This window comes from Fukomys damarensis, unplaced genomic scaffold (assembly GCF_012274545.1).
Source record: "Fukomys damarensis isolate Sample0158 unplaced genomic scaffold, DMR_v1.0_HiC HiC_scaffold_39, whole genome shotgun sequence".
In the NCBI taxonomy this organism is placed as follows: domain Eukaryota; kingdom Metazoa; phylum Chordata; class Mammalia; order Rodentia; family Bathyergidae; genus Fukomys; species Fukomys damarensis.
In genome coordinates this window covers 17399690-17423402 of record NW_022900951.1, presented here as the reverse complement: position 1 = coordinate 17423402, position 23713 = coordinate 17399690, and the positions used below count along the sequence as shown (strand labels likewise).

General features: G+C 31.0%; 1 protein-coding gene across 3 annotated transcripts in view; it reads right to left on the bottom strand.

Moving 5' to 3' along the window:
* Positions 1 to 23713, bottom strand: part of Cnksr2 (connector enhancer of kinase suppressor of Ras 2) — a 263447-nt gene that overhangs the window by 78312 nt on the left and 161422 nt on the right. For all 3 annotated transcript variants that reach the window (XM_010607126.2, XM_010607127.2, XM_010607128.1), the window contains 2 exons: positions 16960 to 17093; positions 11602 to 11813 (listed from right to left, as the gene is read on the bottom strand). In XM_010607126.2, coding sequence (XP_010605428.1) covers positions 11602 to 11813; positions 16960 to 17093 — 346 coding nt within the window. The remainder of the gene's footprint in view (positions 1 to 11601; positions 11814 to 16959; positions 17094 to 23713) is intronic.

The following is a 23713-nucleotide window of genomic DNA, read 5'->3' as shown; positions in this document are numbered from 1 at the left end:
AACTGCCTTTATAATTGATCATGTAAGAACTCAAAATACTAGTTCAGTGTGGTGGTGCACACCTGTAATACCTGAACTCTGGGAGGCTGAGGCAGGATGATCACAAATTTCAGCCCTGCCTGGGCAACTTAGAGACTCAGTGAGTTCCTAACTCAAAATAAAAAATAAAAAAGGACTGGGGATATAGATCAGTGTGAAGGCCCTAGGCTTAATCCCCAGTAATGGAAAAAAAAAGGAAAACAAAAGTTTCTAAAAATTTGAGGTAGGCATGGTAGCTCAAACTTATAATCTCACCAATTCAGAAGGCTGACACAGAAAAAGCCCAAATTTGAGGCCAGCCTGGACCACTTAGTGAGATAATTTCAAAAACAAACCACAAACAGAAAGAAAAGATTACAAAATTCGCATGGAATATATCTCTGCTGTTTTACACAGAGGCAAAATTTCAGTGAGATAATTAAGGTCAATATAGTCTGCCTCCTAAGGGTGGGGTAAGGATTTGAGGAAAAGTCTTTCTGTCATGTCTGTTCTACTTGTAACATCAATACTCTAGATTTTTAATTTTATAAATCCAATATTTTCAAGATACTTATTTTTTCAGAGTGTGGTTTAAAAATAAACTCCATTTCAGTATATTTTTAAAAAAGTAGTTCAATACTTTTAAAAGAATGGATTGGTTCTTTAGAACCACATATGTATATACAAAAACAAGAAGAAACATTGTACACATAGATTGTGAAGACATTGCATTTATAGTGTTGTGGTCATTTTTTGAGGTTCTGATGGAGTTAAGTCACTGAAGATTGTAGTGAAGTTCTTGATTTGTGTGGTTGTATCATTATCTACAGGAATAATTTTACATTTGATCTGTAACAAATTTTCTGGGAGTAAATTTTTTTAAAAAAACAGAATTATATTGTGTGTTAATTTATATGGTATGTTACTAAAACAAAATTGAAATTGCTGGGCATGGTGGCATACACCTATAATTTCAGTACTCTAGGAGGCTGAGGCAGGAGAATGGCAAGTTTAAATCTACCCATCCTGAACAATTTAGCTACTTAGCAAGACCCTGTGTCAAAGTGAAATATCTAAGAAAGGCTGGGGATGTTGCTTAGTGCCAAGGCCTTGGGTTCAATCCCCAGTACCACGCAATTATTTTTAATTAGAAAAAAAATCCAGAGATAAAAAGCCCTAATTATAATTTACTTTTAGAGAACATCAAAGTTTTTGCTAATTCAGTAGATATTTCTCCAAATTCTTGGACTTTTTCTCCTCTATCTGGAGCATTTGGCATAGAGGATTACTCTCTCCTTTAAACAATTTCCTTCCATCCAGGACTCTGCTCCTTTGTTCTTTCTCTTCTCTTCCTAAATTCACACAAATCTTGCAGATCTAAGCAAAAAATGTCATTTCCTCAGGGGGATGCTCCTTGACCTCTTATTCTAGGTCAGGTTTCTCTATTTGTTCTCATTTTCTCTCAAAAATCATCTTAATAGCATGCCAATTATAGCAAAAAAAAGTATTAAATTAGTCCCTTGATTTCTTCTATTTCTTTTCAAATGTAAGTTTCATGAGCAAGGAGACATTCCTCTGCTGTTCAGTGTGGTATCTCCAGCACTCAGAAGAGTTCCTTAAACACAGTAACTGCTCAATAATTAACTGTTTAGAAAATTAAACAGGGGACTTCCCTCATATACTAGACCAAAAAGGATATGAGCCACATCCATTTTCTATTTTCCTAGATTCCTTCCCCTTCCTTCCTTTCCCTCCCTCTCTTCTTTCCAAGGCAGTATGAAATCCTGACCCATCATCTTCATTTTGGTAATGGAGCCTTACAGAACTGTTTGGGAATCATGTCAGAACTAGAACTGCCTCCTGATTTCTTTCCTAGAAACATTCTCATATTAATCTACCCATGATGTTTACTGAAACACCACTGAATTTCTGCCTTTTTCAGTTGTATCTCTTTCTACTTTCTGAAAACATGCTAAAAATCCTTAAATTTCAGAATAAATAGCACTTGAGAAAAAAAATCTTCTCATAGTTACTCAAGGTTTGAAAAAATTAAAAAACTGCAGAGAAATTATTTGTAAGTCTGACATACCCTTTAATGTTCATGAAACAGCTTTCTCTAGAGTCTGAGAAAAACTGTGTATCTGTTTTGAATATTTTAGCCAGTATTTTGATGAAAATGAGTGTAGTGGAAATATTTAAGCTACAAACTTGCCACATACACCCTTCAAACTCTCCATATACAATGCAGAAAAATTACTTTCAGATGGTTGGCTGCATTTTTATGAAGACATTCTGAGGTTATTTAAGGTAGAAGAAGAAGAGATATTTGAAGAGCAAGTAAAACTGAATTAAATGGAAAGTCAATCATTTTCAAGGATAATGGCAACAAATATATCTGGATCTAATAAAATATGTAACAATGGGTACATCTTCAGTGCCACATTTAAAACATTTTTCTTTGGGACAGAAGACCTTGCAAAAACTTGGCTTGTAAAACTGTCACTGTGTTGATTAAGCATTGGCTTTAATAGAATTTATAAATAACATAAATAAAATACAAACTTTAGTTTTTAAATTCAACTATTTTCAGTTTCATCAGTGCAAATTAAAACCATTAAAATTGTATTTCCAAAAATAAATCAAATTTTGTATTTTCCTATCACTTTGTATATGTGATCCATATTTGAAATGGCAAAATAAGATATTTGTTAAAGGAGAAAAAACTGAATCATATCAAGAAATTGTATGACACTATTTAACACTTGATTCCATGGTTAATTACACTTTGAGCCAAACTACCTTTTCTAAACATTCTACCAAGGGAAGGGACAAGCTATACACATTGAAAGTTACAGAGTCTTTTCTTATTGGAAATACTGCTGCCGCATAGAGACAATTCTACATTAGAAAAGTGTGAGAGAAATGAGGAAGCATTCAGATGCTTTAAATACTAAGTGGCAAAAGAGTTCTGGGTTTTCCTCTAAAGGATATAAAATAAAGAGTGCTGAAATACCTGGGCCTCTTGTTGCACTTATCATTAATATAAATATGGAGAAGAAAGATGACATAGATATGCAAATAATTGGGCAAAGCATGCAGTTTTTATGGTAACTGCAAATAAAAGTAATCTATTTTTCAAAAATCTTAGTAAATCAGTGTCTTGAACATCCTATCAACATAAGGAAGTCATCCCTTCTCATGAAAAGTAAAAAAGAGAACAATTGAGATCATCATTTGAAGAGTTTCTTTTAAACATAAATGACATTTAATAATTCCTGTCACAGTTTTGTTATTGGAATTGTATTCATGATATTAGTAAGGAAAGTAGAGGTAAAAACTTAAGATACACCAATGCTAATTTAATACTTTGGGATTTCACAGGTAATCAGAATAAGAATCAGTCTATGAATGCAAACTTTCAAGTTCCTAACCTAGTGCTCTTTTCACTACATCACATTGCTAGTGATAAATCATTCAAGACCATGAATGAAAAAACCCAATTAATTTTTCTTCAAATATAATTTAATGACATTTACAATTACTGTAGTTTTTAAGTATTCTCCCACCTAGTCTGCAACTCTTGCAAAATATTCTTAAAGTCATGTGAAAAACTAATGGAGAATTAGAGCACGAAGTGTGAATGAAGCTTTGTGTTTGGAACTCATGTCTTAAAAACAATGGGAAGTACACTGGTTTAACATATTAATTATAAAACAATGCTGGGTTGTCATTTATATACCTTTGCTCTAATGTTTCTAGTCATTTAAGTAGTCAGGGTATGATTTTTTAGAGATCTCTTCTTGAATAATGTTGAATAACACCACACTTTCAAACAGCAGGGATGTAGTTTCTTCCATGTTTTCTGGCAATTTGTTTTGCAGTAATAGAAGTAATTCCACAGGTAGTCTGGAGTACAGAACACCAAGCACTTATCTTTTTAGCTAGTTTTTATTGTTTTATTTTGAACTTCTATCACAAATAAGTTTGATTCTAGAAAATAGTTTGTATCTGGCTTTTGTGCAAGATAAAAATGAAGAATGAAGATAATATTCAACAAGTCAACTACAGAGTAGGTTTCAACTTTAAAAAGAGAGTTTCTTCCAAATGCTTATCTGTAAGTCAGCTATTTGGTTCTTACAATGCAAAGAAACTTTTATTATTGCTATTTGGGTCTTTAAGAGGGCTGCCAAAGTCTATTTTCCAAAATATATTCTATCAAACATTAGTTCCATTAGAAAGCTAGTAAGCATTATGTAACAAAAAGATGAAAAAGATTCAATGTACAAATACATTTAAAAATAGCATATTTGCTTGGTATGGTAGCGCACACCTATAATCCAAGCACTCGGGATGCTGAGGCAGGAGGATCCCTGTGAGTTTGAGACCAGCCTGAGCTACATTCTGAGTTCCAGGTTAGTCTCAACTACATAGTGAGACCCTGTCTCAAAAAACAAAAAATAAACAAACAAAAAAGGAAATTAAGCCAAATTCATGAAGAATTTCTAAACTGTTAGTAGGCAATCTCCAAAACGAGACAAAATGTAAAGAATTTCATCTTATTTAATCATATAATTTTAATAGATTCTTTTTTAGGATTAGTGATTTGAAGAACATACTTAGGAAATTGCTGGATTACTTAAGCCATATTGTGATTTGAAAGCTGACACTCCATTTTTTAAAACTTTTATTGGTACATACTTGCAGCACATAATGATTACATCATGTCCCTACCACGACTGTGACATCGAAAATGTCCTCTGGGTGGGTTAACACTAACCCCAGATGAGAGTCACTGAAATAGTGTTTCTAGTCACTGTAGGGAATTGGTACATGTACATGACACATTTCAATTATATTTTCCCTTCCACCTCCTTTTATTTTTCCGGCAGCAGATTCATTAATTTACAAGACCTTATAAATTAATTATCATATATACAGATTGAAAATCAGACTAATGCTACATTTTCTTCATAGGGGAAAATGCATTCTGACTTCTACTAGGGATAAATGTAACTTCTTCTTCCTCCAGAGGATTCCATGATTAGGTATTTAACTGTAGGGCAGGGTAGGTAATACCAGACAACCTTAACCTTATACTGTTTCTGTAGAGAGAATATTCTAAACGTGAATTAATCTTGGCATATTTTTCCAAGGCAATAACTTCCCAGATTCTTTGAATTAGAAATATAGCCGATCATCACTGTGTCATATGAGGTCTCTGATTTGCTCTTTCTATTATCTACTTCTATATTAAATTTACTTATAAAGTGATTCTTCTTGGGTTAGCTGTGGCTTCTGAATGGCAGCACTGTTGACATTTTAGGTCAGATGATTTGTTATTGTCGCGGGTTGTCCTGAGAACTGCAGGATGTTTAAAAGCATTCTTAGCTTCCATCCACTACATGACAGTAACAAACCCCACTATGCTTGTGACATCAAAAATGTCCTCTAGGTGGGCAACCAGATGGGAGTCACTAAATTAGCATTTCTATTCTTAACTATATCATTCTGTTTATAAGGGAAGCAGTATCTCATATCGTTCACATCTTTCTGTTGATTCATTCCTTGGAAAAGTTTTTCTTTCTCTGAAAACTCCACCAGCTTTGCTACTTGATTAGTAATTTTTCTGTTTTCTCCACATACTAATACTATTTAACTTTACTAAAAGTTCCTTTTTCTTAATATTATTGCTTTATCCATTATTTGTACCTTGAAATCTTTGAGGGTAATCTTTTTTTCCCAGGTTACTGGAGAAGGAACTCAGGGCCTTCACACTGAAGTACTCCAGCTCTTTTTTATTTTGGGATAGAGTCTTGCTAAGTTTCCTAGGCTGGGCCTCAATGACTGATCCATCTGCTTCAGCCTCCAAGAGTACTGGCATCACAGGTATGTGGTACCACACCCAAATAAGAGTCTCTCAACTATTTTATCTTTTATATTATTTCTCTTGTTCTTTTTTAGAAACTCACCTAAAACTAAGAAGGTGTGAGGATTGTATTGTTTTCAAGTTTCTGATGCTGAGAGATTGTAATTGGCCCTTTCTGGACAAGTATAAGAGGTGATAATTTTTGTAAGTGGAGTTTATGAAGACTTGGGTAATAGTAATTTGCAATAGTATTAGCTATTAGAATTATCTTTCTTTTACAAGATTAAGCCACCCCCAAAGTTATATTCATATTTCTTTTGGCTGCTATTATTTAAATAGTTCATACTTGACTCGGTAGAGGGATCCAACACGAAGGAATACTTCTAGCCCTTTTGTATTTTAGTAAGTCCTTCCATAGGAGAAAGAAGTTCTAATCAATACTTGAAAATCTTCAGCATATTTCTGTTTAATAGCAGCAATAATTTATTATGCCTTCTAGTCATAATTTCTGAACACTTTCTATGAAACAAGATCTAAGTACCTCACACGTTATTTGATTTAATCCTCATAAAACACTGTTAGTACTAATATTCCAGGTTTTACAGATTAAAAAAAAGTATAGGGAAGTGAGGTCTCAAGATCAAGTTCAATCACCTATAAAAGGCCAAACTGTAACACATAATCAAGGTCTATCTGTCCTCAAAACTCATGCTTTTTTATTTCTATCAGTAAAATTGTACAAATTAAGGAAGAATGCCTTCCCTACAGGATTACCCTAATTTTTACATTAGGAACAGACTTTTTAATTTCGATGTCAAAGTATTGTTGAACTGATTTCTATCAATTACAAGGTCTCCTATCACCATCAGATGGATTCTCAAAATTATTTTGTGAAACTAGCCAATATGGAGCCTTTATTAAATTTATTTTAAAAAGTCTAAAGGAATAAGAATTCCTATAAGTATTGTGTATATCTCATATTTCTGCATTTTTCATTCAGGAATTTCTATTTCTATGGCTAGTTTGTCGGGAATAGAATACTTTACTTGAACATAGATCTATTCTATGATTATAATTCCATTTTCTTTTCTCCCAAGAATAGCTGATGAATGACAGCTGAACTTTCTCCTTATAAGGAAGATTATTTATATTCAAAAATCATAGGAAAGAGAGCAGGCATATATTTGGAAATAAGTGAGAATGCATTGTGTGTATTTTATTCTTTAAGAAATGTTTGGAATAATACTATTAATTATACTTTAACTGTCCAAAAGATAGAATAAATTTGAAAAACAAGGAGAAAGGAAGTTTTGAAGTGTATGATATACTGCAAACTACAAACACTATCTTCAATTCACAGTGCTAAAACTCAGCTTATCATATAACTTCCCTCAGGCCCTTGATCATTCTTCAATAATTCATTTAAGCCATTTGCTATTTATGGGGATAAGAGAACAGAGTACTTGGTTTTCTCTTGTCCTAGTGACTAAAGTGGAAAATGTTCTGGTATAATGTTGTAGATTTTAATTTTATTTAATTCCCAATGTGTGCAAATAAAATTTCTGAGGAACATTTCTAAAATAACTTCATTCATTCTTGTGCTTTTCTGTGATGTACTAGATTTTTAATGAATCATAAAAGTCTACATTCCTACTGTCACACCAACAGTGTTGTAAAATTATTATTAAAAATGTTTTCCTCTTTTTCTTACATGACCACTTATGACCACCTGAAGACTCAGTGAACCGTGTCTATCATTTCTCAAGATTCCATGAACAGTGAAAAAGGAAAGCTGATGGGAAATATTACCATTCTGATCTCTTGCCAAGCAAATGATCTCATCAAATTGAACCTTTGCCTTACAAGCCTAAGTAGATGAAACAAAATATTTAAAGCAATCTGATGTTATTTTCCAACTTTCTATTTTCACATTAAAGCTTTTATGTAATAAAGACAACAGTGAGTATAAATACCTAACATACTGGGCCTTAATGCAATTTTCAATGCACTAACATTTCGAAGGCCTAGAGTAACAACCTCACGATAACACAGACACAATTGCCAAATATTATACAAGCAATTAAACACTAATCTAGGTTGTTTCCCCTATTTTTATCTGTGTATGTATGTAGGAATTATTTTTGTCTACCTTTTAGAAAATTAAAACAAATTTTATGTTGTTTAAAAAGGATATAGTACATTGCTGGTCATATAACACACTGAGGTCAGATCTCAGTGTATCATTCCTTTTGTAAAGGATGTCAAGGCCGTAAGTAAGTAAGTGCATGCTCATTGCATTGGCAGTTGCTATAAATGGCATAAATAACAACAATCTAGGTCTGCTTGTCTTAAATTAAATTCTTGAATTTGTAAGGAGCAGTGCAATTTTGGGAAACTATTTCCTTCCAATTTAGATTTTTTAAAACCATACTTAGCAAGCTAGTACCAGTGGTAAAGGCAAGAAACATTTATGGGAATTAATCCAAATTCTACAAGTTGGATGGATGAGTTATATAGACTCTGTACTTCAGAGTTCTCTTCTATAAAATAAGGATTTTATTTTATTAGTGAATAACTCATAGGGTTGACTTGAAGATTAAATGTGCCAATATGTGTGAAATGCTTAGGACAGTACTTGATGTATCTAAAAGCTCAACAGCTATGTACTTATTTCTTCTGTCTACTATGCTTATCTAATATTGTACTTTTAACTCACCATTAACAGCTAGAGGGTTCCATGATATAAAATGAGAACCTTAGGAAAATAACATGCTTTAAAATCCCAAGTTAGGATATATTCAAATATTTTTTGTTGTATCTATGCTTCTTTGTTATTGTATTTAAGAGCTTCCTTATTTTTCATATATATATGTATGTATAAACTTCAAAATATGAATGTACTAAGAGATATTTAACATAATTCATATTTTGGGGCCCCGGGTATTGAACTCGGGTCCTTGTGCTTGCAAGGCAGGCCACCGAACCACTGAGCTAAATCTCTGGCCCTCCTTTTGCTTCTTAAAGTCCTACCTATACTCATAATTCTAAGCTTTCTTTGAGTATATAAGTAATTTGCAAGTTAATCGAAGGGTAGTAGTGTCTAAATTTGCATAATTCAACATTTCGGTATTTGTTACTAAGAACTGAACTCGGGTCCTTGTGCTTGCAAGGCAGGCCACCGAACCACTGAGCTAAATCTCTGGCCCTCCTTTTGCTTCTTAAAGTCCTACCTATACTCATAATTCTAAGCTTTCTTTGAGTATATAAGTAATTTGCAAGTTAATCGAAGGGTAGTAGTGTCTAAATTTGCATAATTCAACATTTCGGTATTTGTTACTAAGAACTAAATTGAATGCTCTAAGCATAAAGGACTTATATACTACATTTTAAGATATCACACAGGGCTAAAAAGTTATGCTACTGTCATTTCCAAAAACATCAAATATGAACTTTTCTGTACTTTAGTTTGTGGAATATATTTTAGGACAATTATAAATTATTATTACTATTACTTTCAAACCAAGAGACTACTGCTATACTTGGACTTCTATATAATGGAATTAATTTATAAGTTAAATGAAGTTATCATTGATTATTGATATGAAATTTTGAAGTGATTTGTACAGCCTTTAGAGGCTGGGCTGAGATTTATACAGGCTGTCAGATTTCACACCCGGGTTTTGAGAAGGTGTCAGGTATTTGGTGGGGGATGACCAGCATTTAAGACATTCTGAAAGATGACAATTTATCATTTAAAGGCTAAAAGAACTGTCATATTCACTTATTTGACTTCCCAGTCTGACTATGGGGTTTAATTTCCTAAGCGAGGTAGTATTTTGTGCATATCTTCCTATTCACCAGAAGTGATTACAATGCAGATTTATTAAAATGTTTCTTCCCTCTGGATTATGCTTGCTGAATAAGCAGGATTTATCTTTTATACACCTTTGTGTTCTCAGTGCCTGTTCATCTTTATTATAAAACAAAGTTGAATGAGTTGTTAAATTAATTAATCTTTGTGAAAATTATAGGCATAAACTGAAACTGACAGCTATGTTTTATTACTTACAACCTTAGTTTGAAAAAGTAAACACAATAAGCTATTGGTTACACAGAACAAACTTTAGGTTATATCTAGAAATTTACACTTAAGTATCTACAATGGAGTCTTGGAATAAATGAAACCAAGGAATTATTAAGATTATATTTATTTCAGGTTTAAAAGTTTTAAAAAAGATCTTTGCTTACTTCCTTCTCCCTCTTTTAAACACATATATATTATTTTCTCCTACTTGTTAAAAATATGTCAGATTATCTATTGGCTATCAAAAACTTTTAAACATCAGTATTCTATTTTATTGGGGGTAGATATGAGTTGTGGAACATGAAGGCACTAGGCACTTTAAACTGCTGTCTGAAGGGACTAAGGATCTACAGCTAAAGAAGAACCTAGTAGAGCCGGGCATGATAGCACACGCCTGTAATCCCAGCATTTGGGAAGCTGAGGTAGGAGGATCGCTGTGAGTTCAAGACCAGACTGGGCTACATAGCGAGTTCCAGGCCAGTCTCAAGTACACAGTGAGACCCTGTCTCAAAAAAATAATTGAAAAGAACCTAGTAGATATATTGTTATAGATTCCTGAATCAGTCAATAACTTCACTTGATGACTATAAATTTTTAAATGTAACATTTATATACTTCAATATAAGTAGAATATAGCAGAAAATTCTAGGATATAAAAAGAAGAGTTGAGATACTTTACTGCTTATCTAACAAAAGGTGGTCAAAATGTTGCATGTGGAATGAATAAAAATAAAAATCGTTATGAACAATTGAGGGGGATAGGTAGACAGAGAGCGCTAAAAACAATTTTCCCTCTGCTCAGCTCCCATTGACCAAATCGGAACTGCTCAGCAAGGATCCTGTCCTTCCTCCAAAGTATAAACGCCTCACTACAAATGATAAATTTGAAAAGTAAAAAGGGAGAAATATATACTTTTAATTACATCCATTCATTCTTGTAATAGGACTAAAGGTTTTTATTACTTTTTTAAAATTTTAGGCAACTTTATTTGCAAATATTACAGGTACACTATATAAATTTTATGCCTCTGTAACTGAGTTATTTTCTTTGTCATGAGTGGAAAAATAAGACTCAAAGATAAAAAGAAAACTTAAGTAATTGGTAACTATGGGCGTAGCCTTGCTTTAAATACAGTATTTGCATTTTATTTAAAATTCACTTCTACTTGAATGCCAGATTAGTTTAGTAGCTTCTTACAAACACTACAAAAATAGATTTTCAGTATGATGCTAAAACCCTATCTGAAGATATTTTTTAATTCATTAGGACTAAAATGATAATTTTATTTCAAAGAATTCATGCTAACAGTAAGTGTACATTTTAAAAGACTCTTTAATAGTTTAATTTGGAAAAATCTAACAAAGAAGAAATATATGTGATACTAAAACAATTTCTCTAAACCACTATGAGCTAAAATGTTACCTACTGTTCTTGTTTATCTTTGGAAAATCTGGAAATATTTTTAACATTATGTGTCACATTATTGATAGTTCACTTAGAAGCACATGATAGACATAGATTATTAATATTCAAAAGTAATCAGATGATTTTTACAATCTCAAATCTTATGATAGAAAATTGACATTTCAACACCAGACATATGCTCTTTTGTAAACATAAGAGAATTCTCACCATAAGTTGGTGTGCTTTCTCGCCTTCCTTGACTACTTGATCTTCCTTTTTCATATTCATAGCAATATAGGACAGTATCTTCTTCAACAATGTTAAACCTCTTTCGATATTCCTGATCCAGAAATGAATTTGGTGATTCAGATCCCTTATGCACTGGCTTGCCCACCATATGTCCTCTGAGGTCTTCACAAGGAAGATTTCCTTTTTCATCCCTAAAGAAAAGACAGAGTAAAGAAAAAGGGTGGATGAAAGTGTTCAGCATGTAAAAGGCAGAGTGTAAAATAATAATATCTTTCCCACAGAATTTACCTGTGAATCTATCTAAACTTTCATTGAGGATTATAGGGGAACTTTTATTATCCCTATTTAAAAAAAAAAGCTGAGGATCAGAGCGGTTAAATGAGTTGCCTCAGTGTCACACTGCGAATAAATAATAGAAATATGCCCTAGATTTTCTAATTTCTGTTCCAGTCCATTTTCACTGTACCATGTAACATAAAATTAGTTTAGGTGTTACAAATTGATTTTACTGTTCACAATACTAGATAATGCTAGCGATATTGACTTAAACATATGCCTTTCTTCTGCCTGTTTGCTCAAATGATTCTTGGTAAAAATATGTGCTGTTTAAAAAGGAAAATGTGTTTAAGAGCTATCATCTATGTAAGATATGCTGCGGCCTTAGGAACCAAGTAACACTATATCATTGGAATTATAAGATTTCAAATTGCATGTTATTTAATTAGTCAAATTGCATGTTATTTATGCAAAAGAAACTTATATAAGAGACTTGCTTTCAGTATTCAAACTCTATATATCTCCTTTAAGAGTAAGAAGATATCCATGAGGCTCAATCTAAATGGATATATCAAAATTTTATTGCATATTAGCAATGTTTCTTTTGGAGAAAAGGTTGAGAAATTTACAAAATATGGAGCTTAAGAATGAGGCTTATCTGCATGTGGCAGTGCAAACATGTAATCCTATCACTCGGGGGGTTGAATTAGGAAGATTCCACGTTCGAGCCCAGCCTAAGCAATTTAGTGAGACTCCGTGTTAAAATAAAGGAGTGGGAGATGAAGAAAGTTTATTTTTTTCCTCTATAGAGTTGAAAGAGAAAATTCGCTAATAAAATTACATTACTGAAATTATTATTATGAGATACTTAAAACTTATTATGTACACATTATTACTATAGTTGATTGGGCCCACGAGTGGTATTTTGATAGAAATATTCCATTTAGGATTGTTTAATTTGAATGTAGTTTATGTTATGAAATGTTTCACTGGTTATCTATGAAATTTTTGTTAGAATGTGTCTTCTGTAACATAATTATGAGTATAAATGAAATGTTTCATCATTTGTGGATCATTACTTATATTTCTCCCTACTTCTTGTTACCAGTTACTCTAAACAGTGCCATGACTCAGTGTTATCTAACCAGAAAAATTATATATTAAGTGCTAAGATTAAAACCTTAAATTTATAGATTGACTTATATTTTTAATTAAATCCTGTTATATCTTATAAAATGCAGATAAACTCATAAAATTAATGTCAACTTCAAAAAATGAGCCTTATTCCAGCAAAAATCTGTTATTGCTATATCTGTGTACAAGTGTTTAGATGGTCAAATATAGTTAACTATATTTCCAGGGTTTTATATATGCTATAATAAATAATAAATAATATTCTCAGATTTGCTGAATCAGCAAATTGTTCCAGCAATACAATACATCACAAGGTGAGGTTTCCATTTACATTGTCATTTATTTTTTTATTTTCTAAAATAATAGTATTGTTTTATCTATTAGCTAGTTCTTAGACAACATTAACAAGATTAATATAAAATTAAGGTAGAATTTTATTTTCAGTTAACTGAAAGCTCTTCCTGAATGAATTGCCCCGTGCTTTTTGTTACTGTGAGTCCTGTATCAAAAAGAAATTGACAGTACATTACAGCTGCCTCCAATGTATGCCACTGGAATAAGATTATGCCTATCTGTAAATGCATAGGCTTCCACGTGAAGCCTGTAATATGAATGCTAATGCAGCTGAGATCACTGGGTGATTCAGATCTATTAACCCAACATGCTATATTTATATGGACACATCCTGGGGCAGAAAATTACAAGGGCTGGTATTTTCTACTCAGTAGTGTTAAATTAAGAAAAGCATAAATAGAAAACTAAACTTTCAAGTCGAATAAATTGATATATGTAAGGGTGAATATGAATTTATATGTATGTATTTTATGTCTCTTTAGAGAGAGAGAGAGTACCTGAATAACTCCATGTATTAATTCATTGTACTGCAAACATTTTAACTTCTCATAATGTTATATATTTATATACATATGTACTATAGCTACACCTTTGCTCTATAAAGAATTTAAGAATTAAATATCTGTTTTTATACATTTTTATATATAATTGCACATTTTAGAGTGAATAAGACAAATTAGATTTCATATTTATTCAAAGACCTAAAAACTCTTTACTACTATTATAGAAAAATAAATGGCAAGTATAAAATATGCAATAAATTATGATAATGAAATGTCATAAGATGTAATAAAATTACAACCAACTTTCAGTTAATATACATTAATATTTTATCTTCTAGAATAAAAGGTATTTTTGTAGTCACATTTTTTTCTGAAATATATATGTTAAAAAATTAATTACATGAAAAAAAATTCTACTTAACTTTCTATTTGTTTTTAGAGACAGGGTCTCACTATGTAGTTCAGGCTGGCCACAAACTCACAGTGATCCTTCTGCCTCAGCCTTCCAAGTGCTGGGTTTGCTGGGATGCACCAATACATACAGCTCAAAAATTCTACTTGACAATTAGTTCTAACATTTTAAACTTTTTAAGATTTTAAAGCTTTTATTATTTATCATCCAAATTAAATATTTATGTTCATATACCACCAAAATGCTTACCTTGAATAAACAAAATTTTATTTTAATTGGAAAAAAGAAACATTTAGAACAGTTTAAATTAGGTCTACCACATTCATCATCAAAATAGGAAAATGGAAAAATGTACTAAGGCTGTAGGTATAATAATTACAACTGCAAAAAATTTTATGACTATAACTTCAAGTCAAAACATTTAAATTATTTATATAAAGCTGTGTTTAAAAGGGACTTTGACGTATGGGTTGTTCTAATTGCTGTATCAAAAGACTGTGTCACTGGGTAAATGATAGCTTGACACAAAACATATTTAGAATACTCTGTACAATTATATATTGACCACTAAAAATTAATTAAAGTGAGATATCAAAGGCTATTTAAACATTTCACTGAAAAGGATGAAGTTTCAAGCAATCTATATCAACAAGGACCATTCATGCTATTTCAATTTCTCACATTTCCTAGTATTATTAAATATCATGTTTAAGCTTTTTATTAACTTTAATATACTTCCTTAATAATATCTTTACCACAAGAGAGAATATGACTGGCTCATTTTACTCTTCTGTCCCTGTAAGACAGTTATGGAGAATCTTTTAGAGCTTTCAATGATACAAACTGCTGGCTGTGGCACGTGTGCAGTGGGTTCACCATCATTGTTCTAAGATGTATTTTAAGTAGATTTTGTCCAGGAGAACTTCCTCTAAAACATTTTTTTTCCTCCAGTCTACTCAAAAGGAAAGAACATTTAAATATTGCAGATATTTGATAAAAATAATATTTGGATGCTTATTTGTACAAGTAGCCCTCTAAAGAATAAGGTTTCTTGGGCTAGTAATTTAGCTCAGTGGTTCCACTGCCTGCCTCACAAGCGCAAGGTCCTGAGTTCGATCCCCAGTACCAAAAACAAAACAAAACAAAACAAAAACCCCAAAAACAAAGAATAAGGCTTCTTAACCATTTGCACTGAAATCTTTCTAATTAAAATGAGAATATACCAATTGAGACTTGATTCCTTATTTGGAATACACATGTTTTCATTGTTTCTCATGCAAGAGTAATCAGAAAGACAGGTACTGTTTTAATAGAATTAAAATGCAACTTATGTTTGAAGTAGAATATTGGGGAAAAATTACCATGATTGATTATGTAAACGTACAAATTTCCAGTGATGAATTTCATTATATTGCATACTTAAAATATATCAATAAAATTAAAAAAAGAATATTGGATGAATTTGTACATCTGTTTGTAAACTGAGCATAAGATAGCCAATTATATATTAGAGATATTATGAAATGCCAGCTTGATGTCATGGGTTTTGCTATAATCCATGTACCCACAGCTATATTTAATTTTCACAAAGGATTTTAATATATATATATATAATTAAATATAACTATTATTTGATAACAGTATTTGCTGATATGCCATACAGCCATGTAGAGTGAGATCATGTCAGTATCACTATATCTAATAGAATATTTGTTCTATTAGAAACACTAGATATATTTAAAATATTTTAAAATGTAAATTCTATATTGAAATATTAGATATATTAAAAACAATAAGAGTTAACCAATAAATTCAATTCTTTATGAACCAAAGAAATTTAATATTAAGTATGGCTTGAAAATAACAGAGTTTAAAGTGTTGCTTTTGAACATCACAGAATTAATTTAGAAAATCAATTTCTTTGTAATTGGGGTTTATTATCCTCTTTTATTTCCAGCCAAAATTTTTGTGTTCATAAGGCTGGATATCAGAATGCTGATGAAAAGACTGCATTATGGCAGAGAGCTGGATTTTTTCACAACTGCCAGGAATTTTTAATATGAATTTGTAAATGTAATAGAGATTTAGTCTCAAGAAATCTAGAAAACAGATTTTAAAGGCAACTAATTCTCTTATAAAGTATTTCTCAAGGAAAAATATTAATAGATGAGGTGACAATTCTAGACACAAGTACTTTGATGGGGGATACTTTCCCTCTTCCTTTCTCCCCATAAAATAGTCTTTCTCATCACCTACTTTAAAGGAAGCATATAAGTTGTCTACATACTTCTCTTTAAAAATTATTAAGTGAAATGATTCAAACTAATCTGAGATTTCCTAGGGCTTCTTAGCCAATGAGTCTCACTTATTTCTTACCTACTAAAACAATCTTAAGTTTTATTTAACATTACTTTCCTATTGTATGAGTGTAGGATACTAAAAGCTAGTAAATATTTCATACAAACTACCATGGTTTTTAAATTATTATTAAGTAAAGTGCCTTTGCTATAATGGGAATGAGTTTTCAGAATGTGTTCCGAATGCTCAACTGAGAAAATATTCAAGGTGTTCCTCAAGAGTTGACTTCAAACTTTATATGCTATTGGGTTAGTCTTTACATAGAAGATTGGTAGAACCACAGGATGGTTAGTTTTATACCTGGGAATATATGGTTCTGCAGGAGGAGGAGGAATGTAGAGATCCTGGAGGGCAGAACTGTCTCTTTTGGTGGGTGTACTGATGGTGCTGGAAGGCGTGGCAACGCTGCTTGTGGGACTTCTAGGTATAAGAGGCTGGTTAAAATGAAAAAGAAAATACATACGCACACAAACAACACAAAACAACAACAACGACACATAGTTATCATTTCAAAATAATCTATTTCTGCAAACGTTTTGAACTTTGCTGAAATCAAGAAGGATGTTATTTAGCACATGGATATTTTTTTGAATCTCCAAAAGCAAATAATACATATTAAAGATTTTCATTTGGTTCCAAACTCACCTTTTTGTATGGTGTAACCATCTAAAAGTTATTTATAAAGTAAAAAAATATACCACGCAACGTTTTTAATGGAAATACTTATATTACAGTCAGAAACTTAAATTGTCAGAATTACATTTTTTGAAAGAAAGATAATAAAGAATAACTAAAAAGAATTAGCTCACTTACATACGATTGATATATGAAAAAACTATTCTAGATCTTCTTTCCAAAAGAACAAACTATATTCCTAGTTATTAAAACGCCAGATTCTCAGAAAAGGTAACAAAAATAGAGTATGAAAAGCCAATATGAGAATATTTTCTAGGAAAATGTACTTTTTTCTGTCAATATAAACATAGCTAGCTGTCTCTCCAAAGTCATCTCATGGTACATCTTCAAAAGTATGATGATCAAGGTGATAAGCATTTCACCTTTCACAGGCACACACATTTATCCATCATTTAAAATAATCTTCAGTCGTATAAGTATAGATCTCATTTTCATGCTCCTATTTAAGAACTGAATAGGAGGATGTTTAAGTATACTGTAGTATAGCAGGATGCATTAACTTAAGAGCACTCCCAATCCAGCATTTCAAAATAATCTTGTAGTTCAAGAAATTACCCTAAAGTGAAACTAATATTCACAAACTCTTACTGCTTAACTTACACATCTTACTGATTAACTACATATACAATTAAAATAAGAATGTCACTGCAATCTCCAACATAAAAATAATGATCACAAAATGAACTGTATCTTCACATGACAAGATGTTGCCATTTTAGTTAGTATGAAAACACTTTTACCATGTCTAATTAGACCCACAGTTCTTTTACTTTAACACACATTGTTAGACACTCAATGGCATTTTACAACTATTTTATATTGTGACAATACTTTGGTACATATAAACAAAATTTGTTCAAAATGTCAAGCATGATTACAATAGAAAGTACAATGTACGTCACTGGGATAGACTACACAATTTAGAATTCAGTTCACAATTTTAATCTTCCTTATTACATGGCTCACCTTAATAGCTTGAAGTCAGACATCCTGCCAAAATGATAAAGTTTTAATCTATGTGAAATTAGTGAAGGTTTCTAATTAGAATAGGTTTTAAATAGAAGATCTGTTATTTGAAAAATTTTAAGATACTATAAAAGTATGCAGTCTAATATGTTTAATAATATTATTAGAATATTGTCCAGTTAAACTATGCCTGTCCATTAGAAAAAAACTTCGCAATGAGAAATTCTGCAATATTTATTCAGAGGAATCACTTGTTCTGATGAACATCATGAAGCCTAAGAAAATAAATGTATTTCATTCCTCTACAACAGATGTTTGCAAGACATATTCAATAATTTTTTAATAATCACTGAGATATTACTACTTATAGTTGCCTTCCTGTTAGGATACTTTCTCTCTAAATATTGACACTGAACAACGAGTCAAACCAAAATTCATCATGATAGAAATATACTAAAGAAAAATCATCATACAGCAATTTCCAATACTTTTAAACCAATGCATTGAGAGAAAAACTAATATTAAGCATGCTTTTTAAATGTTTCTTGTAATATCCTAATACAACAGTTGAACTTAAAACCAAGCTCTAAAAACATGTTTTACAAAATAATCTGAATTTGTATAGTTTCCCCTCTATTTCAGTGTTACTATTTCAAGTTTGAGGACTTTTTTTTAAATTTTACCATCAACAGAACTAAAGATTATTTTTGTTACTTCTCTTCTCAAAAAGGAAAGAAGGAAAAAAGTAACAATAGTAAGTGGTTACAGGTATAATAAATATGCCTCAACTATGAGGTAAAGACTAGGAGAATGTTTTAGTTTCCCTGAATTATTACCAGAATAGTCTACCTAGGGTACTTGTACCTTTCCATTTCTGGGAATTTTACATATTAGTTGTGTCTTCCTTCAAATTACCATAACTCTAGATTTCTATTTTCAGCAAGGAGTTGCTATTAATGCCATCAGTTAATATAAGTTAAACTGGCAAATATATATGAAAAAATCAAAGTTGTAAAAAAAATAACAGCTTTGATTATATGAAGCAGGTGTGATTAACTGTACTGGTTGAAAAAAACAATTTGTTCTTACAGATTAAAAAGGAATCAATCCTGTTGCCTGATTCAATTGGATAATTACTTTATTAACTGGTAAATCAAAGAAAGTATTTGAACTGGTTTATCATGTGGATATTATCTGGCTAGTCATAATGCTTTATATGAAGTAAAGCTCATGGTAAATGTTCAATACATTCAGTATATTTCAGTCTTACCAATTGTGTTACAATGTCATGCTTATTAAAACCAGAAAGTAAACATTCCTTTCAAGCATCACATTTTAAAAACCAACTTAGACATTAGGAAATGGAAAAATAAAGCATGGTAAAATGGAAGCTTCATGCAAAAATGAAAATAGCTACTTAACACAAAAGGAGATCTGTATTTAAAATTATAATCTCTTAAGCTGTTAAGATTTGAATAAGAATTGAAATAGTACAAAATCAAATGACTAAAAGAATGAGAAAGGCATTAAAGAATTTTGGAAAAACAATTAAAAATTGAGTAATGCTCAGAAAAAATAATGCAATTAGCTGATGTTATCAGCAAGAAATTCATTCCAAGTGACATTTAAATGCACTTATCACCAATAGGTATTTTGTGAAAATGCATGGAAAGTAATAACTTTAGCTTCTATCAATTAAAAAAGCTGAGTTTTCTCAGTATTAAATTCAAATTTTAATAGGCATATTTCTTAGTTAAATTTTTAAATAAGAGAGAATGACAATGCAAAAGAGTTTCTCTTATCCTACCAATATTTACTTTCAATGACTTGTTCCTAACACAGCATGAGAAAGCAGTTGCTATTCTATAATTAAGGAGAAAAGTAGAAAGTATTTTTTAATCATTTTGATCTTCTCTTATATTGGTAAAATTTACATGGAGGGGAATTATGAACTATCAGCATTTATGAATAAAGTGTGAATGTATCACTTTTGGATTGCATCTTATTAATCAAGTAAGCTTAAAGCTTCAGTATAAATTGAAACAGTATGGCATATGATGAAGTACGACATAGATGTATTCTGAGTCCCATCCAAAGGAGTTTATTTCTGAAAGGGCCTGATAAAAACATTTGATTTTCATTTCTAGGTGGTCGCAAAGCTTTTTTTCCATATATTCAATGAGGCTCCAACAAGGAAGACACATTTACATATACATTGCTACTATTGTAAAATAAGTCTGATAGATTCCTGGGGGCATTGGTATTTATCTCTATGCATTTCTTCAAGTATACATTTATAACTGTAGGTCAATTAATAACTTACTACTGTCAGTAAGACTCAGAAATCTAAACAAAATTTACACATTTTTTCTAGTGTCAGTTTAAACTATATAAATTTGTATCCTAAAATATGGCATGACACAAAACCTTCTTCTGAATCATGAATATTAACTTTAACAATAATATCCTACTTATCCAGCTTAAACATCTTGGAAAATTCTGATTGTTGTAATATAAAAATTTTAGCTTTTGTATAATAAACCTCACGTGAAATCTGATGGTTCAGCCCCCTCCAACATCTATAAGGTAACAGCACATCTGGAATGTACTGATGCACCTCTAAAACCTCTATGCTCTTAAAGACTGTGACCAAAGAACTTGCATACTTAAGAAACTTGATATTAACCTTGATATTAAGGTTTTACTAGAAGTATTTTATATTTTCATATCTTTTGGCAAGCATATCCTAATTTAGTTTTTTCCTATGTTTAGTAAGTGATCGAGCTTTGACAGAACTGTAAAAGTCTTGAATGAAACTCAATGACAAAAGACAGCCCCAACATTAAAGATCAAAACACTGCATTATATAGTTAGTTCTAAAATTTTGTAATGCCAAAATCGCACAGAGTTGCTTTTGCCTTCCAGGGGGAAAATATTAAAATGCAAATTATTATATCCAATATGAAACTTGGCGATTTATCTATTCCCTCTTGAATAAGCACAAACTCAAACAGATCACAATATCACAATACATTTTCATAGAACATTCATACAAGTTCTTACTCAGTTCAGACACATTGTTGTTATAATTCCTAATAGTAGCATCAGAATACTATTTTATGTTTACAACTTTTTAAAAAATCATGTAAACAAATGCTTCAGAGAAAATGTGCTCTGTATTTTGGGAAGTAAGTTTGTACACACCTTTTAAGTTTCTTTACTATGTAAGAAATGTTAGATCTAATTTGGAAAATTATTGAACATATGTTTTCTGGGCCAGACTTTTCTTGAGTAGGAAACTATTTGAAAAGAACTCAAGCAAGGGCAATGCATGTATTCAAAATCTCCCAATTTCACTGTTTCACAGCTTTTTATAGCATCCAAATTTATCAATACAAAAATTTTGAGTATTCTCTTAGAAGCATATAATTTTTCTTTTCTGATCAGACTAAAAAAGAAAACAGGTATTTTTCCCAATTGCAAATTTAGTCAGAAAACCATATATATCCAGGTTAAAAAAATACAGATATATGGGCATAAAAATATGTATGTGATTATACAAAGTGTGACTAATACAAACTTCAGAGCCACAATACAAAACATCTTTTTTCCACCAAATCAACTTTTGCACATTGTACTGAGGCCAATACTAGTGTATTTAATTTTGTGCTGTTTGATTTTACGGGCACAATTAAACTGCAATATTAAAATTGAACATCTATTTTAAAATTATAGTAAATATAATTTTGGGATATTAACTAAAGATGATTAATTTATGCTTTACAGATGAATACTTATAGCCAATGTTAACATTTTGAAAGCATTTGGCTCAAAAGCACAAATATGACCTTGATCCTTTAATGGATTTGCATAAACATTGAGGAACTAAGACTTGATGAGACAATTGCTTGTATCTATTTACTAGTTTAAGCAGGTAAAACATAAAATTGTTACTGTTTCCCAATAAATACAATTACATTTTAATTAAAAATTTCAACAATTGTCATACTTAATTCCTGTCATTTTCCAAATATGCCTTTAAAATAAAACTCTCTGAAGATACAAAATTTCTGCCATTAATAGCTTTTCCAGTCACACCAATCTGTAACTTGGATACTGAAATAAATTTTATTGCTACTTCTTTGTTTTGATTTCTACAGAATGACCCTAAACATGTGTATCTGTTTGTACTGAAATGTAACATAATTGGAACTCTTATTATACCAGGTGATAGCTAAAATTGATTGTGATTATTTCTATTTCTTTTTTTGCATAAAATTGTGTAAATATTCTGTAAAAATGGCATGAAGGTAATACTAGATAATAAAATTTAAATGGAAAAGCACAAAATTACAAGCTAGAAATTAATATAAGAAATTTATAAATTAAAATACAGCTTAGGAATGTACTTCTAATTGTACAGCTAAATGTTATTTTATATAAAAACCTCTTGAATAATTATCTAAATAAGTTTGTTGAATTCCACTACTCATTTTGGTGATCATTGCTGAGACTTCTTCTTCACCCAAAAAGCTTGGTTTTTAAATGACTTTTAAATATCACCGATTTCAGTGACGATTCCAACGAACTTTCTTGGCATTGCTTAGCTAATGCTCCCATATATTTCTTGGAAGAAGAAAATAATACCACCCATCATGCTTGTAGCATATACATACTAATTTAAAACAACAGACATCTGAAATTATACCTTGAGATTTATTGTAGGAATTGTTTTCATTGAATTAGAAGAACTTGACCACGAGCAATCACCATGCTTACCCACATCCAGGAAATTAGTAGAGAGGTTTACTAAGGAAATATTTTGAAAAACAGCTTTCGGAAATCAAGCAATCCCTGGTTTGCCCTCTTAAGAATAAAAAGTTATATCTCAAACAAAACATCTTTGCTATTTATAAAAGCGTATAAAAGACAACAAAATGAAATCTTTCAGATATAGTTAGAGCTGCTTATAGTATTTGAATAAGCAATTAAGTCCTTTAGATCCTATCACAAAATATTTGAGAAATTAGGAATTTATCAAAAGAACTGCCAAATTTCATGAAATGTACTGATGAAATTGCTCTGTGAGCATGAAGCTGAATTGTATGCTTTTGTTTATTTGACTATAATTATACTAATGAATTTCAAAGGAAAATGCAAGTCAAAATTCATCACTGTTAATTCACATTAGAAATCACTATTCTTTTAAACATTTTAGAAATAAAAATATTTTAATTAACATGTGGTTTTATTTGACAATATTTTATTTTAGGGTAGCTAAGATCATGTTTTATTTGTGTAGATAAGATTCATTTTATTATTAGTTTGAAAAAAATCATTATTCTTACATGAGACAAAGTTTCATTTAAAAAACATGCATGCATTAGTGTCT